The 13,564-nt window shown below is 50.9% G+C and overlaps 3 protein-coding genes across 7 annotated transcripts in view; 1 reads left to right on the forward strand and 2 right to left on the reverse strand.

Annotated features, from left to right (window-relative positions):
* GALNS (galactosamine (N-acetyl)-6-sulfatase) overlaps positions 1-5,386 on the reverse strand; it is a 41,807-nt gene extending 36,421 nt beyond the window's left edge. For 2 of the 5 annotated variants that reach the window (XM_088172132.1, XM_088172130.1), the window contains exons 1-2: positions 932-968; positions 5-107 (exon numbers count right to left, since the gene is read on the reverse strand). Coding sequence is in view for 1 of the 5 variants with exons in the window: in XM_014874475.2 (XP_014729961.1) it covers positions 5-107; positions 932-1,006; positions 2,163-2,286; positions 5,253-5,348 (398 nt within the window). In the remaining 4 variants the exon portion in view is untranslated. Of the gene's footprint in view, positions 1-4; positions 108-931; positions 1,007-2,162; positions 2,287-5,252 lie in introns of those variants that run through there. The other 3 variants (XR_001402969.2, XM_014874475.2, XM_088172131.1) reach the window with 3 other exon arrangements.
* TRAPPC2L (trafficking protein particle complex subunit 2L) lies at positions 5,372-7,846 on the forward strand. Its single transcript, XM_014874480.2, has 5 exons — positions 5,372-5,507; positions 6,169-6,341; positions 6,705-6,792; positions 6,899-6,978; positions 7,678-7,846. The coding sequence occupies exons 1-5, from the start codon at positions 5,475-5,477 to the stop codon at positions 7,721-7,723; spliced, it is 420 nt and encodes a 139-aa protein (XP_014729966.1). The 5' UTR covers positions 5,372-5,474; the 3' UTR covers positions 7,724-7,846.
* A 1,856-nt stretch (positions 7,847-9,702) lies between these two features.
* PABPN1L (PABPN1 like, cytoplasmic) lies at positions 9,703-12,965 on the reverse strand. The gene is made up of 8 exons (XM_088171793.1): positions 12,946-12,965; positions 12,214-12,391; positions 11,983-12,091; positions 11,469-11,533; positions 10,971-11,077; positions 10,807-10,894; positions 10,570-10,712; positions 9,703-10,054 (listed from the first exon to the last, which is right to left on the reverse strand). The coding sequence occupies exons 1-8, from the start codon at positions 12,963-12,965 to the stop codon at positions 9,703-9,705; spliced, it is 1,062 nt and encodes a 353-aa protein (XP_088027919.1).
* Between the last annotated feature and the right edge of the window lie 599 nt (positions 12,966-13,564).

A 13,564-nucleotide genomic window follows, 5' to 3' on the forward strand; every position in this document is an offset into this window, starting at 1 on the left:
TTACCATTTGCCAATGATCTTATTGGTGTAACCAGCTTTCTTCAGGAGCTCTGGGAGCAGTAATTCAGAATCTGGGATTCCTCCTACTATATCCTGTGGTGTGTATGCTGTGGAAAACAAATCAAAACCAAAATCTGACTCTGCAAAATATTACAGCAAACAGTTCATGTACTGGATCAGAAATAGGAATTGCTCTGGAGTCCCAGTAATGCCATTCCTTGGAAATCCTCCCATGGGATGGAGAGAATAAATTGATCCAGGGAGACCTAAAGGAGATTTCCACCCACTTGTGCATGAGGGCAAATAATAAAGGGAGCTGCCAGCCCAGAGTGGAGGTGAGATCCTTGAAAGGGAGATGTCACAGAAAATCAGGTGCTTTAGGGGTGGTGTTGATGTTGTGAATTTGCTTTGTGTTTTCTAAAATGAAGGCAGCTTTATCCTAACTCAAATAATCAATAAAGGTGCTCAGACTGCAAGAGCTTGGACTTGATGATCCCAAAGGTGTTTTCCAACCTAATTCATTCTGTGATTCTGAAAGAAATGAAGAGTCTCTCTCAGCCCCTGACTTTGCTCTGGGAATCAACCCCTGGCTGCTGATTCCTGCCCAGCCATGTCCCTGCATGTGGCATTTGTCACTCTGGGACCCAAATCCATCCAGGGATCTTTCCTGGAAGCACCACAGGCACAAGGGATGGAAAACTCCTCTAAAACTGGGTAGAAATCTGCCTGTGAGTAAATCTGTGAGCAGCCAGCAGAAACAAATGGATCAAGCAGCCTGGTTTATCCTCTTAATTTGAGGAGGAATTCACACTTATTAGCAACACTTAACAGGGTTTGGTGGCACTTTGGAACATCCATGGGGAAGAGAAAACTTCCTACAAGCACAGAGGGAAATCAGGAGAGGAGGGGAGGTGAGGAATGAGGCTCCTACCATTCCTGGCGTGTCCATTTGTGGTGTAAAAGCCATTCCTGACCGGGAGCCGGCCTGTCAGCAGGGCTGCCCTTGCTGCAAACAACACAAACATTTCTTGCTCAATATTCACATTATTGTAGGAGGATGAGGCCAGCACATTGACTGGAGTGTGGCAGGGTCCTCCTCAATCACTCACACTCTCCCATGAGCCATGGAGAGAACCAGTTCTGATGCATCATTTGAGTTATCCCAGCTGAAATTTGGCCCCTTTATTAAATTAGCCACACTAAAGAGTTATTCCTTTAATAGTCAATGGAGCAAGCCTTCCATCCCAATTCTATATATATATTTATTATGTATTAAAGAGGAAATCCTAGCACAAACTGATTAGATGCTCAAGGCTAAGCTTTCGAGCTTGACTGAACAGAAACCATGAAATACAAAGAAAGAGCTGTCCAGCTTTGACAATAAAAGTCAAGTCCTGACTGCAGGGAATATTTAAACAGATGTTTGACTTCAAGCATATGCAGTGCCACCACTGGATTAGCAGGATTTCAGCAGATTTTAAATGGCTTTTCTGAGCAAGGACTTCATCAACACACTGGCAAGTGCTATCCTAAATGAGAGCCCAAATAAAAAGCCCCTGTTCTTCATTTTTGCTTCAGTTCTTGGCAGCTAACCAGGTTTGAGGGGAAAAAAGAAAGCAAAAAAAAAAGAGAAAAAAAAAAAAGCACAGAAAAAACAACAAGGAGAAAAATATCTGCCTCTCCCAGACCCAAACCTTCCTTTTATCTCTTGTCCCTGTCCCAAGAGTCTTGTAGGACACCAGGGTCAAAAGCAGGACACAAACTGCTGCCTTTCCTTGCATGAAAGTCTCACCAGAGCCAACAGAATCAGACCAAATACATCCAGCAACAGTTCAGTTCCTGCTTTGTTTAAACCCAGAATGAGAAAGATGAAAAAAATGCAATGTCTGGGGCTGAATGCTGAACTGAAATGGGATAAAAATCCTTTAGCTGGACTGATCATTGAACCAGTGCTTTGTACAAACTGAAAACTGTCAGTTTTCCAATCCAAACACAAATAAAAAGGGAGCAAAATGCACGATCAAAGCAGCAAATCCAACCTCTGGCCTGAGGGCAGTCACTGGTTTGGTTGTTAGTCCATGTCAGAGGCTGGCAAAGACCCCAAACTCCTCAGAGGGAGATGCTTCTCATGCTTACACGGCTCAAACTGCAAATGTACTTACAGGGAGAGCAGAGGGGGCTGGCAGTATAAAAATCCAGGAACAGCATCCCTTCTGCAGCCATCTGGTCTAGGTTAGGGGTTTCCTTCGAAGGCTCTCCGAAAATTCCCAGATCCCCCCAGCCCATCTGGAAAAGGAACACACCAGAACATGTCAAAGTCCCTTCCCACAACCACATTTTTGGGCCCACATTAACACTTTTGCTGTATCCCTTAATTTCTATTTATTTATTTTATTTTTGCAGTGCTCATCTCCCTACTCAGCACTTCCCAAATGTGACAAAAATGATTTCTGCCAGCCCTGTGGAGCAGGGAACTTTTACACTTTCCCCTGGTAGGTGGGAAATGGAGGCACACCCAGGATGAAATGAGTTATGAACAGGTATTAAAGCACTTGGAAGAAGCTCAGTGCCTTCACTCTTACTCAGAGGCCTGAAGCACACCCAGAGCAAGGAGGAAGAGGAAGTTACACGTGGTTTACTCAGGGTTGTGCAGCTGCCACGTCTGAGCCTTCAGTCTCTGTAGGGAAGGATAAGGATTTGACAGGAAGGTCTCACAGATTAAGTTTGTATAACAGAAAGATCTTTGAATGGAGAATCTGAAGAAGGAATAGAAATGAGAGCAAGTTTTGATAGAGAAGAAAAGAATTGCTGGGCCAGTGTGCCTGGGTAACTGGAAGGCAAAGTGAGTTGGGAGGGGCTTTTATGACTTAGAGCAAATGATAAATCCACCTCAAACAAAAGATGTTTTCACCAAGCAAAAAGATTTTCACAGGCAAACAAGAAAGCCAATGTTGCAAATAGAGAAAAGAATTTTCCATTGCAAAAAAAACTGAAAAACAACTTCTAGATAAAACTCTAACAGACTAACCTTTTGTGATTGGAGAATAGTAACATGAATATGGAAATGTTAGTAGTTATGATAGGTTATAGGTAATAGTGAAGGTATTGATTGGTTGTCATGTATTAAGATGCTCTGTAATGAAAAGTAAATAATGCATAAAGTAAATAACCAGAGTTAGAGATGGTTTCAGACAAACCCCCAGCTGTGGGCTGGGCTCTTGTCACCCACCACCTGTGAATTGCTGCATCATTTGGATACAATAAACAGCATTGAAAATAATAAATTAATTGCTGGATCATTTGGATACAATAAACAGCATTGAAAATAATAAATTAATTGCTGGATCATTTGGATACAATAAACAGCATTTTAAAGAGCTGCCTGGAGCCCTGCATCCCTCATTTTTGGCTCTTACAAATCCCTGCCCCGCTGTCTGTGCTGGAGCCCAGGATTCCAGCTCAGCCTCTGCATCTACCCCCGAGCAGCACCGGGAACACAAGGAAAGGCCTGAACTGCAGAGCAGCACTGCAGGAAAAGCAAGGGGGGTGTTTTAAAAGGCAGAGGGATCACAAGTGACTGTGCTTATCTGCAGGAGTGTGGTTTCACCCTGTTCTTCCCCCTCATTCCGAGGGCTCACACACCAGGAGAACCACAACATTCCCATCAGGGTGTCTGTTCCCTGCTGAAAACCATTCCTGGGAAAAGCACAGCTTCAGGCAGAAAGTTCTAAAAGGGAGCAGCTTAATGAGGCACCACAGGTGCTGGGGATTCTGTTGTGCTTTAGAAAAGGCTGCTCTGATCCAGGTGTGTGTCAGGTGAGCCATGGATGCATCCAGATCCTCAGGAAACCATCTGGTGCCAGGAGTTTGGAAAAGAAAATCGTTGCAGAGATGAGTTCTGAGTTAAGGAGCAATTAAATTCCCCCTGACACTGAAATGGATTCACTCACAATTTCTTGATTTTTTTTTTTTTATCATCAAGGAAGAAAGACAAAAAGAATCTCATGTTTGAATTCCAGAGTCCCAGAGGATCAAGGGAAAAAACCCAGAGAGATGTATTTTTAATGAACATATTAAATAAATCAATAGTTCACAGAAGCTGCAGACAGGAGCCCTGTGTGTACCAACACTTCCAGAAAGAAGAATTCCAGAAATTCTCTCTCTTCCAGGAGAATCCCTCCCACAGAGAGCTTCCCTCTGGAAAATTACAAATGCCAGCTCAGGAGGGGGAAATATTCCTGAATGGAAAACTGAGATCACAGGATCACTGAGGTTGGAAAATATTCCAAATCCAGCCTGTGCCCAGTCCCCACCTTGTTCCCAGCCCAGAGCACTGAGTGCCACATCCAGTCCCTCCCTGGACACCTCCAAACCTCCCTGGGCAGCCCCTTCCAGAGGCTCAGCTGGCTGGAAAAGCAAGGGATTATCCTGCTCAGGAATGTGGGAACACCATGGAAACAAACTGGGAAGGCTTTGCCCACCCTCGTGAGCTCCTTGAGTAACTTCAAACAGCAACAAACACACCTGGAAGGTGACAGGAAATTATCAGGAGAGAAGCAAACTGGGTAGATGGCAGTGACCCGAATGTGTTGGAAATTAATATAATTCCTCATCCATGTGGCAAAATTGAAAAGATTTTGAGCTAGAAATAAATCTGTGATTATTTCTGCTCTTTAATCATTTATTGTCTTTTTTTTTTTCTTCCCAGTTCAGAGAGCCAAAATTAGCAGAATTACTTCTCTTCTTGCTTAGTTTTTCAGGAGGCCACCAACCCCCTCCTTGTGACCAACAATCATTAGTGTTGGAAGGGAACTCTGGGGATCATCCAGCCCAAGGCAGGGACACCTGGAGCAGGTGACAGAGGGACACATCCAGGTGTGTCTGGAATGTCTCCGAACAGGGAGAGCCCGCAGCCTCCCTGGGCAGCTGTGCCCGGGCTCTGCCACCCGCCATGGACAGAAGTTCTCCCTCGTGTTGAAAGGGAACTTCTCGTGGTTTGGTTTATGGCCATTGCTCCTCTTCCTGTCACCGGTCAGGACAAGAGCCATTGAAACTGGCTGGAACCACTGGAGCACTGAAAAGAGGCTGGTACCGTCCTGTGACACCCCACGGAGATATTTGTATGGATTGATGGGATCTCCTCTCATCATTCCCTTCTCCGGCCGGCCCAGCTCCTGATCGGGACAGCGCTCCGGACCCCTCACACCCCTCCCTCCCTCCCCTCATGTCACCCCCCGCGGGGCCCCACTCACATCGTCCATGAGGAGGAGGAGGATGTTGGGGGCGGTGGCGGCGGCGGGGCCCAGGGCCCAGCACAGGCACAGCGGCCCCAGCGCCGCGCTCGCCATGGCAACCGGGCCCGCGCGCGCCACGTGACCGCCCCACGTGACCGCCCGCGCACCACGTGAGCTCCAGCACACCACGTGATGCCCCCGCGCGCCCCCACGTGACCCGGAGGGAGGGGCGGGGCCAAGATGGCGGTGTGCATCGCCGTGATCGCCAAGGAGGTGCGGGGACACGGCCGGGCCGCGGGGACAGCGGGACTGGCGTGTGGGGGATGAGGGGGGACAGCGGGACCGGGGTGTGGGGGATGAGGGGGGACAGCGGGACCAGGGTGCCCAGCTGGCGTCCTACGGCCTGAGTGGGGCAGCGAGGTCTGAGCAAGGATTAGAGGCCTCGGGGTGTGGGGTCTGGGGAAGGATGAGGGGAAAGAGGCGGGGCTCTGGATTTGGGGTCTGAGCAGGGCTGGGGCTGTGGGGTAGGGGAGAGGGGAATGGGCAGGATCTCAAGTTGTGGGGTCTGGATAGGGGTGAGGGAAGCGGAACAGAGCAGCCCCAGGGGCAGACACTGGGGTGAAATGGGATGGGCAGGAGCAGAATGGGAGCAGGGCTGGGGCACGCAGCACAGACACTGTGAGGGTGCTCGAGGCTGTCCTGCTGCTGGGAGAGAAGGGTTTTCCTTGGGAGAGACAGGCACAGGCTCTGCCAGGACAGGAGAGCAGAGACACCTGAGCCTTGTGCAGTGCCTGTGCCAATGGTTCTCCTGCCATGGGGGCAGCCGTGCTCCAGAGGTGCTGCAGCGTGGGGAGGGGGCTGTGCTGGGAACATAAATGGTTAAACAGCTCTGCCAGCAGCAGATCCCAGGCAGTGTGATTTGTTGTGCCCCCAGAATTACCCCCTGTACATCCGGAGTGTCCCCACAGAGAATGAGCTGAAGTTTCACTACACCGTGCACACCTCGCTGGACGTAGTGGATGAGAAGATTTCAGCCATGGGCAAAGCCCTGGTGGACCAGAGGGAGCTGTACCTGGGACTTCTCTACCCCACTGAAGACTACAAGGTGTATCTTTGTCACACCTTTGGCCAGGCCATTGTGGGTTTAGTTTAATCACAGAATATCCTGAGCTGGAAGGGATCATCAATCCAGCCCCAGCCCTGCACAGACATCCCAACAATCCCATCCCTGAGAGTGTTGTTCAAACTCTCCTGGAGCTCTGGTGGCCTCTGGGCTGTGCCCAGCACCTTCTGGGGGAAAAACCTTTCCCTGATCTCCAACCATTCCCTGGGTCCTGTCTCTGCTCATAGAGAGAACATGAGGAAGTTCCCTCATGTTTCCTCTGTTTGTCCCTTTGGGTACAGTCCAGCCTGGTTTAGTGGCTGTGCCAGCCCTGCTGTGTGAGCAGCACATCCTTAACCCCAGCCCAGCTATGGCTACGTGACCAACTCCAAGGTGAAGTTTGTCATGGTGGTGGATTCCTCCAACACAGCCCTGAGGGACAACGAGATCCGCAGTGTGAGTGCACCAAAGCAGAGCCACCTCGGTGGGTCTGATCCTTCCAGCTCCTCAGGAGGTGCTGGGAAACAACAAATTCATGAATTCACCTCCACTCCCTTTTCAGATGTTCAGAAAGCTGCACAATTCCTACACTGACATCATGTGTAACCCCTTCTATAACCCTGGGGACAGGATCCATTCCAGGTGAGTGGGTTGGCCACGTGGATCTGTCTCTTTGACACCTTCCTGGAATTCTCAGGGCACCTCTGATGCAACAGGACCAGCTCTGTGGTTCAGGTGTCTTAATGGGAACAGTGATGTTGGTTTTGGGTCATTTCTACTCAGGAAAAACTAATGGTGTCATAAAAAGTTACACTGAACTCTCAACTCCTACCTCAGAACTGGGGTTACAAACATTAAGTCAAGAAAATGTAGAAAATAGAGGTAAGGAAGAGCTGGACTTTATGGTCTTAGAGGTCTTTTGCAAGTAATAATTGTGAATATTAAAATGCAGTAGGTAGAGCAGGTTAAATAGTGAACAAGTGCCCTTGTCCAGGGTTTATCCTTGGGTATGGACAAACATTCAGCACATGGAATTCCTCATCTGTGAGGGTCAGTGTTCCCCATTCCCATTGTAACCTCACAGAGAATTTCAATAAATTGGGAGTTTCCATGGCCAAGGCAAGATAAACTTCACAGAGACAGGGCAGCAGCCAGGATAAGACCTGTGCTCAGCTTAATTAAAAGTCATTAATCCCTCAACAGCCTGTGCTGTAAAGAGTAAAACCCCGTGTACAGCTTAGGGAAAGCCAGGCAGAGGCAGGGTGAGAAAGTGGTTTTGTTACAAAAGCTGTGCAGAACGAGCTGCTTCCTTTAATAATCTCTGTTCATTTCCCTCTCCAGAGCTTTTGATACTATGGTGAACTCCATGATGATGCAGGTGTGCTGAACCCCTTCCCACCCCCCTGGGAAACATTCCCTGTGTGCAGGAATGTGCCTGCAATGCTGTAAATATTCCATTCTGTGTAATAATTTAAATTTCTCCTGTGTAAAATAAACCTGACACCTGCAAGGTTTGCCTGGATTTGTACTCGAGCAAACAGAAAGCACTGCTGACAGCATCATGGGATGCTTTGGGTGGAAGGGACATTAAAGCCACCTCATTCCATGGGCAGGGACATCTTCCACTGTCCCAGGCTGCTCCAAGCCCTCCTGGAAAAAGAGGAACTCCAAAGTCCCTTCCAACCCAAACCTTTCTGGGAGTTTCCCTGCCTGGGCTGATTCCTGGGTCACTCAGTTTTGCTGTTACCACTTTGCACCTCATCCAGACACACTCCACAGTAATTCCCAGCCCAGGTAGAGCAGCTGGAATAAATCCACCCAATCCAGCCAGGGAATTAATCCATCAGGATTGCACAGCTGCCTGGCTCATCCCAAATGAATCTCTATTAGCATCTCCTCCCCTGCAGCTCCCTGCTGTTCTAAAATTACAGACTGCCAAATCAGAAGCAGGAATTTCTGTGGAATAAAGCACAAACTGCACTGGAAAAACATCCCCAGCTCCATCACTCCTGGTTCAGCAGAGGAGATGCAAGCAGGAGCAGGCACACAAACCTCTACTCCAAGCACCTCATCAGTTAAAAACCACAGAAACAAACTAAAAATAACAGATCTGCCCAGCCCCAGGGGATCCCAGAGTCTGGAGAAAGCCAGAACAGCACATGAAGTTCACACAGCAGGATCATTTATTTTAAAAATAAGTAACACTTACAGATACTTTCTGAAACAGAACTTAAGTACATTTTATCAGCAACCACCTGGAATATCATGGGAGGTTCAAGCCTCTCCCACCATCTCCACAAGGCACAGCTGTGTACTGCTTTCCACAAACATTTTCATCTAAAAAACGTGGCTGTTTTCACTCACAGAGATGGCACCTCAGTGTTGCCTCTTCCACAAGAGCGTCCAAACACCCCAAAGTAGTTTTTTTTTATTAAAAAATAAGCTTAAAAAATGTATAATCCTATCAAACAGAAGCCCTAGAAAAAGCTGGTTTATAGCTTAAGAGTAGCTCAAATCAAGTCAGTCTCAGCAGCTCTGAGGACAATATCAACACAACATGAAGAGTTAAGGCCCCAAGCTTTAAAAAAAAAAAATCTAGATATCTTAAAGAGGAAAAAAAAAAAAAAATCAGTGGGATTTTTTAGCCTGGCAATGCCCCTGAGCTGTGAAAAGCTGCTTTAGGAGATGGTTGCATCTGTTGCATCTGGGTTAGAGGAATCCTAACCGAGGATCCCAAAAGATTAGTGGGAGAATTACATAATAAAACCCATTTCCATGCAGAAGTTCCCCCAGGAATGCTGTCTGCTGGGGTTCCCAGCCTGCCTCTTCTAACACAAAATTTTCCCTTTAAAAACACCTGGCTTCAGAGCTCATAAACAAAATCAGCAGGAAAGAGAAGAGCCAGGAACCTTCTTCCCTGGTACCCAGCTCCTTTGGTCTGAGCCTCCAGCAGGGCTCAACACCATCCCCAAATGTGACTCCAGAGCAGGAATGGTGATGGGAATAAAGAGGGAGACCAGACCAAATGTGCACCAGTGAAGGTGATTTTTGTTAATGCTGCTACTGCAAGAAATAAAGTAAAATGAGGAGTTGCCAGCACCCTTTGACTCCTGGTGCTCGGAATAAAAGCAGGAGGGAGGGAAGAGGGGTTTGCTGATAGCCAAAATTTTAAAAAGGAGGGTTTTGTGACACCCAGGTCTTGTTTAACTACCACAGAGATACAGAGGCTTCCAGAGAAACAAGGGATGCTTTTACCTGTGCTGGATGTACAAATGCAGTGAGCTAAAAAGCAGACCCAAACCACATCGGGCTTCCAAAGAGGAAGGTCACATCCATGGGGCTGATGAAGGAAAAGCTCCCCAGCAATCAGATCTGGAGCTGCAACCCAAAACTTTCTCCATCGATTTGGGAAAGGAAAGTCTTTAGGATCTTAGAAGAAGACAAGGCAGCATCCAGCTGTTGTAGGAAGAGCTGAGGGAGGTTCACAGCCAAGCAGTGGCACAGAGGGCATGCAGCCAGCCAGGAGCCAAACCAAACGCTCAGCACAGCCCTTTTCCGTGGGTAAGGAGGAGACTTGATGGTCTGGGAGAACTCTTCCCAGGAGAGTTTTCTCTGGAAGGAGCCTGTTCTCTGTGCAAACACAATCCCTGGGGCAGAGCTGAGGTGGGATGAGCTCTCCTGGGATGCTGGCAGGATGGAGCAGATCCCATCTTCCCTCCTGCAACCAGCTCACCAGTAATCCTCACAGCCAGGCAGATGGCATTTTTAAAATTAAGCTGTTTTTTGGCTTGGGTAGGCATCTTTTTAAATCTCTCCAATCCCAGCTCCTCGTTCCAGTCCCATTGGCATCACCAGGCAGTCCAGTCTTTTCTAGTATGGAAAATACCAAGGCAGCAGCCTTGCCCGACCCCTAGACAGGAACAAAAACAACATCCTGAAGCACAGGGGCATCACTCCCTGCTCCTCCTCCACCCTTCCAAGGCTGGGATCCCCCCTCCTGCACAGCTGTACCCCCAAAACCAGGCACAGCTCTAAGAGTGCTCAGGCTGGGAGAGAAATCCTCACCCACCACTCCCCAAATTCCTGCGGGGACAGGGGGACATTCCTTCCTGCCAGAGCCATTCTCCACCCTCCCAGCCATACCAGGGTGGGAGGGACAAAGCCGAGAGAGGGGAGCAGGCAATCCCAGCCAGCTCCACACCTCAGGAACCTCCCACACCCAGAGACACTCACCTGTAGGTCCTCCCTCGCACCCTGGGGTGCTGCCCATAGAAGCCTCCCCAGCGACCCAGCCCTCCCCGGGCATGGAAGTAGCCACGGTAGCCCCCACGGTCGGTGCTGCTGATGCCAGGCATGTTGGTCCTCTTGGGCAGCACCTGGAGGGTGTGGAGGGGCTGTTGGAGCTGGGATCTGGCACAGCCTCAGGTATCCAGGGCTGGGAATTGGGGGGGAGCATCCCCCAGCTCTCACCTTGATGACACGGCCCCTGAACACGCTCTCGTCCAGCTCCACTGCAGCCTTCACAGAGCTCTGCTCCTCGAACTCGATGTAGGCATAGCTGTGAGAGAATGGTGTGAGCACAGCCCAGGGGACACCCTGCACACCCCCGGGGACACCCTGCACACAGCACTGACCCTTTGGGGTGGCCTGAGAACTTGTCACAGAGGATGGTGACACGGTTGATCTGCCCGCAGCTGTTGAAGTGAGACTCCAGCTCTTCTGCTGTGCCCCCGTAATCCACCTGCAATGAGAGCCCCAGGCTCACCTCGTGGGTGTGGGATCCACACCTGGCTCCCCTCACACCCCCCCACACAGCTCAGCCTCTGCTGAGGGCCAGGGGACCCTCCCAGCTCAGTGCTCCCACCAAGAACACAAATCCTGCCCTGTTGTGAAAGAACAAGCAACACCACACAACCCACAACTTCTTTTGTTTTTTTGGGTTTTTTTTCTTTTTTGGGCTTTTGGGGAGCTGACACTTGCACCAGATGAGCTGCAAGTGGCAGATAATGATCCACATGCCCAGGCTGGGAGAGGAGATGGGAATGGGCAGGCTTTGGTGGGGGTGATGAGCCCCATGGCAGGGATTTGGGACACCCAGCTGGGCACAGAGCAGTGAAGGGGCTCCCACTTACATTGCCCACGTAGATAGAACGCTGGTCAGCCTCCACCTTCTCCTTGGTTGTCAGTGGGAAGAGAGCTGTGGAGAGGAGGGATTGGTCATGGCCAGAGGGACACGTGTCTGTGTGCAGCACAGCCACCCCCGAGCTGACACACTGCAAAGCTCCTCAGATCCCTGCTCACATCCAGGTGTATCCAAATCCTCACATTGCTGCCTCCTCCTCCACCCCCCTGCTCCTTTTATCTTCACAGTGACTCCTCTACTGGCACTGTTGGTACTAAACTCAATTACTTGATTGAATTAAATACAATTAAATTAATTTATTACATCTGGGCCCACACAGGTAGGAGGTAAGCTGATAGAATCTGCATTAGCACCACACCAGGCCTGGGATCTCCCTCATCCACCTTATGTGTCCAGTCCCAGGTGCCCAGAGAGGAAGAGCCAAATACTCTGGCTCCAATTGTCACCCTGTGGCCCAGAGGTGCCCCTGAGGGGGGACAACAGCACCCAGGGACAACCTATACCTGCTTCTGAGTTCATGAACAGGTGGTTCTCAGCTTCCAGCTGCAACTCCTTCAATCTCTCATCCTCCTTCTCTATTTCCCGCAGTTTGGCTTTGATAGCCTCCAGCTCCTGAATCCCAAAGCAAGAATTGCACGAGCAGCACACGGAGCAGGGATAGCCCAGGTGTAAAAAACTCTCCGTTTCCTTTGGGCACCAGGGAAAACTGACTCCCCATCCAGGCAGGCACTCACCGGGTCCTGAACATCGTGCTCCTCCTCCGTGCTGTTCCCTTCCTGGGGGCTCGGGTCGGAGCCCTCATCTGCTGCCTTACACACGGCTGCCACCTCTGCTCCGTCCCAGGACGCTGCGTCCCCTTGCAGGGACGGTGGGTCCTGCCACCAGATCTCTGAAGTGTCCAGGAAGAGTGAACTGGGAGGGACAAGGGGCAAAAGGACATTGAACCAACAGCCATTTAACGTATGAGCTGAAGCAGCCGGGCAAGGGCTTGCAGGGCGTTTCCAGCAGAAGGATGAAGAGGTGACATTAATTATCCACCTAGCTGGTTCTCTGTGCACCAAAACCCCAGAAATGCAGAGTGCGACCAAAAGTTCTCCAGCTTACACCGGCTCCCAGCTCATGGGGGCTGCAGAGGCGACTGCCCCAGAGTGGAAAAACCCGCAAGGGCACACGGCCGGCGGGTAGGGAACGGAAAGAGGGACACGGAGCAGCACAACTGCCCGGCTGCACAGAGGGAGCAGCGGCAGCTCTGCCTCCCGTAGCGAAGGCAGAGCCGCGCCCCCCAACCCCCGAGGGGCTCACGGAGGGACACGCCCTCCCACCCCGGGGACCGACCTCGCCCACCCGGCTCCGCTGCAGCCCGGGGAGCTGCGGCAGCAGTAGCCCAGCGGTGGGCGAGCGGCGGGCGAGCAGTGGGCTAGCGGTGGCCATGCGGAGGCCCCGCGGGTCCCCAGCCCCGCACGCACCTGGCCCGGCCCCCGAACATTGCTGCGCGCGGCCCGCGCCAGCGGCGACCACGTGCGGCTCTCCCGCCACCACGAGCGCGCCTCGCGCCCGCGCGCCACTTTCACACATCAGCGGCCAATCAGAGAGGGGCGCGCGCCGGGCCCCGCCCCCCCCCCTCGGCGGCGAGAGGCGGCCCCGGGAGCCGCGGGTTCGAGACCCGGTACCGACATTCAGCTGGGGCTGGTTGGTGTGGGCAGGGTCCGCCCCGCCCCGCCCGGTGCACCGGCCCCCCCGGTGGGGCTGTGGGTGCTGGTGAAAGCCAGGGGAAAAACAGCAGCTCGGGTTTTCCCGAGCTACTCAAAGGAAAACAGAAGGGAAAGAATTAATAACAAAGTTTAGCACCTGGTGTTGTGGACAGGAGGAGTGCGTGAAGAACGTGATGTTTTGGTAAAAGCATGTTTACAAGAGGTGTTGCCTTCCTTGGGCCAATGAGCTTATTCTGCCCTTGGTTCAGCGAACCGGTCTATAAAAATGTGCCTATTCCTGCAATAAATCGCTTCTTCTGCTTTCTGGAGGAAATCTGTGTCGCTGTGTTTTTTCACCGCTCCCCAGTCTTACAGCGACAGGGGGCACCCCAAG

This window comes from Sturnus vulgaris, chromosome 12 (genome assembly GCF_052056855.1).
Source record: "Sturnus vulgaris isolate bStuVul1 chromosome 12, bStuVul1.hap1, whole genome shotgun sequence".
NCBI lineage: Eukaryota > Metazoa > Chordata > Aves > Passeriformes > Sturnidae > Sturnus > Sturnus vulgaris.

Excerpts from the sequence above, each read along its gene's own strand:
- TRAPPC2L (XM_014874480.2), top strand. The coding sequence starts at position 5,475 with ATGGCGGTGTGCATCGCCGTGATCGCCAAGGAG. Across the intron at positions 5,508-6,168 it reads TCGCCGTGATCGCCAAGGAG|AATTACCCCCTGTACATCCG; the intron begins GTGCGGGGACAC and ends TTGTGCCCCCAG. Across the intron at positions 6,793-6,898 it reads GGGACAACGAGATCCGCAGT|ATGTTCAGAAAGCTGCACAA; the intron begins GTGAGTGCACCA and ends CTCCCTTTTCAG.
- PABPN1L (XM_088171793.1), bottom strand. The coding sequence starts at position 12,965 with ATGTTCGGGGGCCGGGCCAG. Across the intron at positions 12,392-12,945 it reads ATGTTCGGGGGCCGGGCCAG|TTCACTCTTCCTGGACACTT; the intron begins GTGCGTGCGGGG and ends TGTCCCTCCCAG. Across the intron at positions 10,055-10,569 it reads GTGCGAGGGAGGACCTACAG|GAGGGAAGATGGGATCTGCT; the intron begins GTGAGTGTCTCT and ends AGCTGGTTGCAG.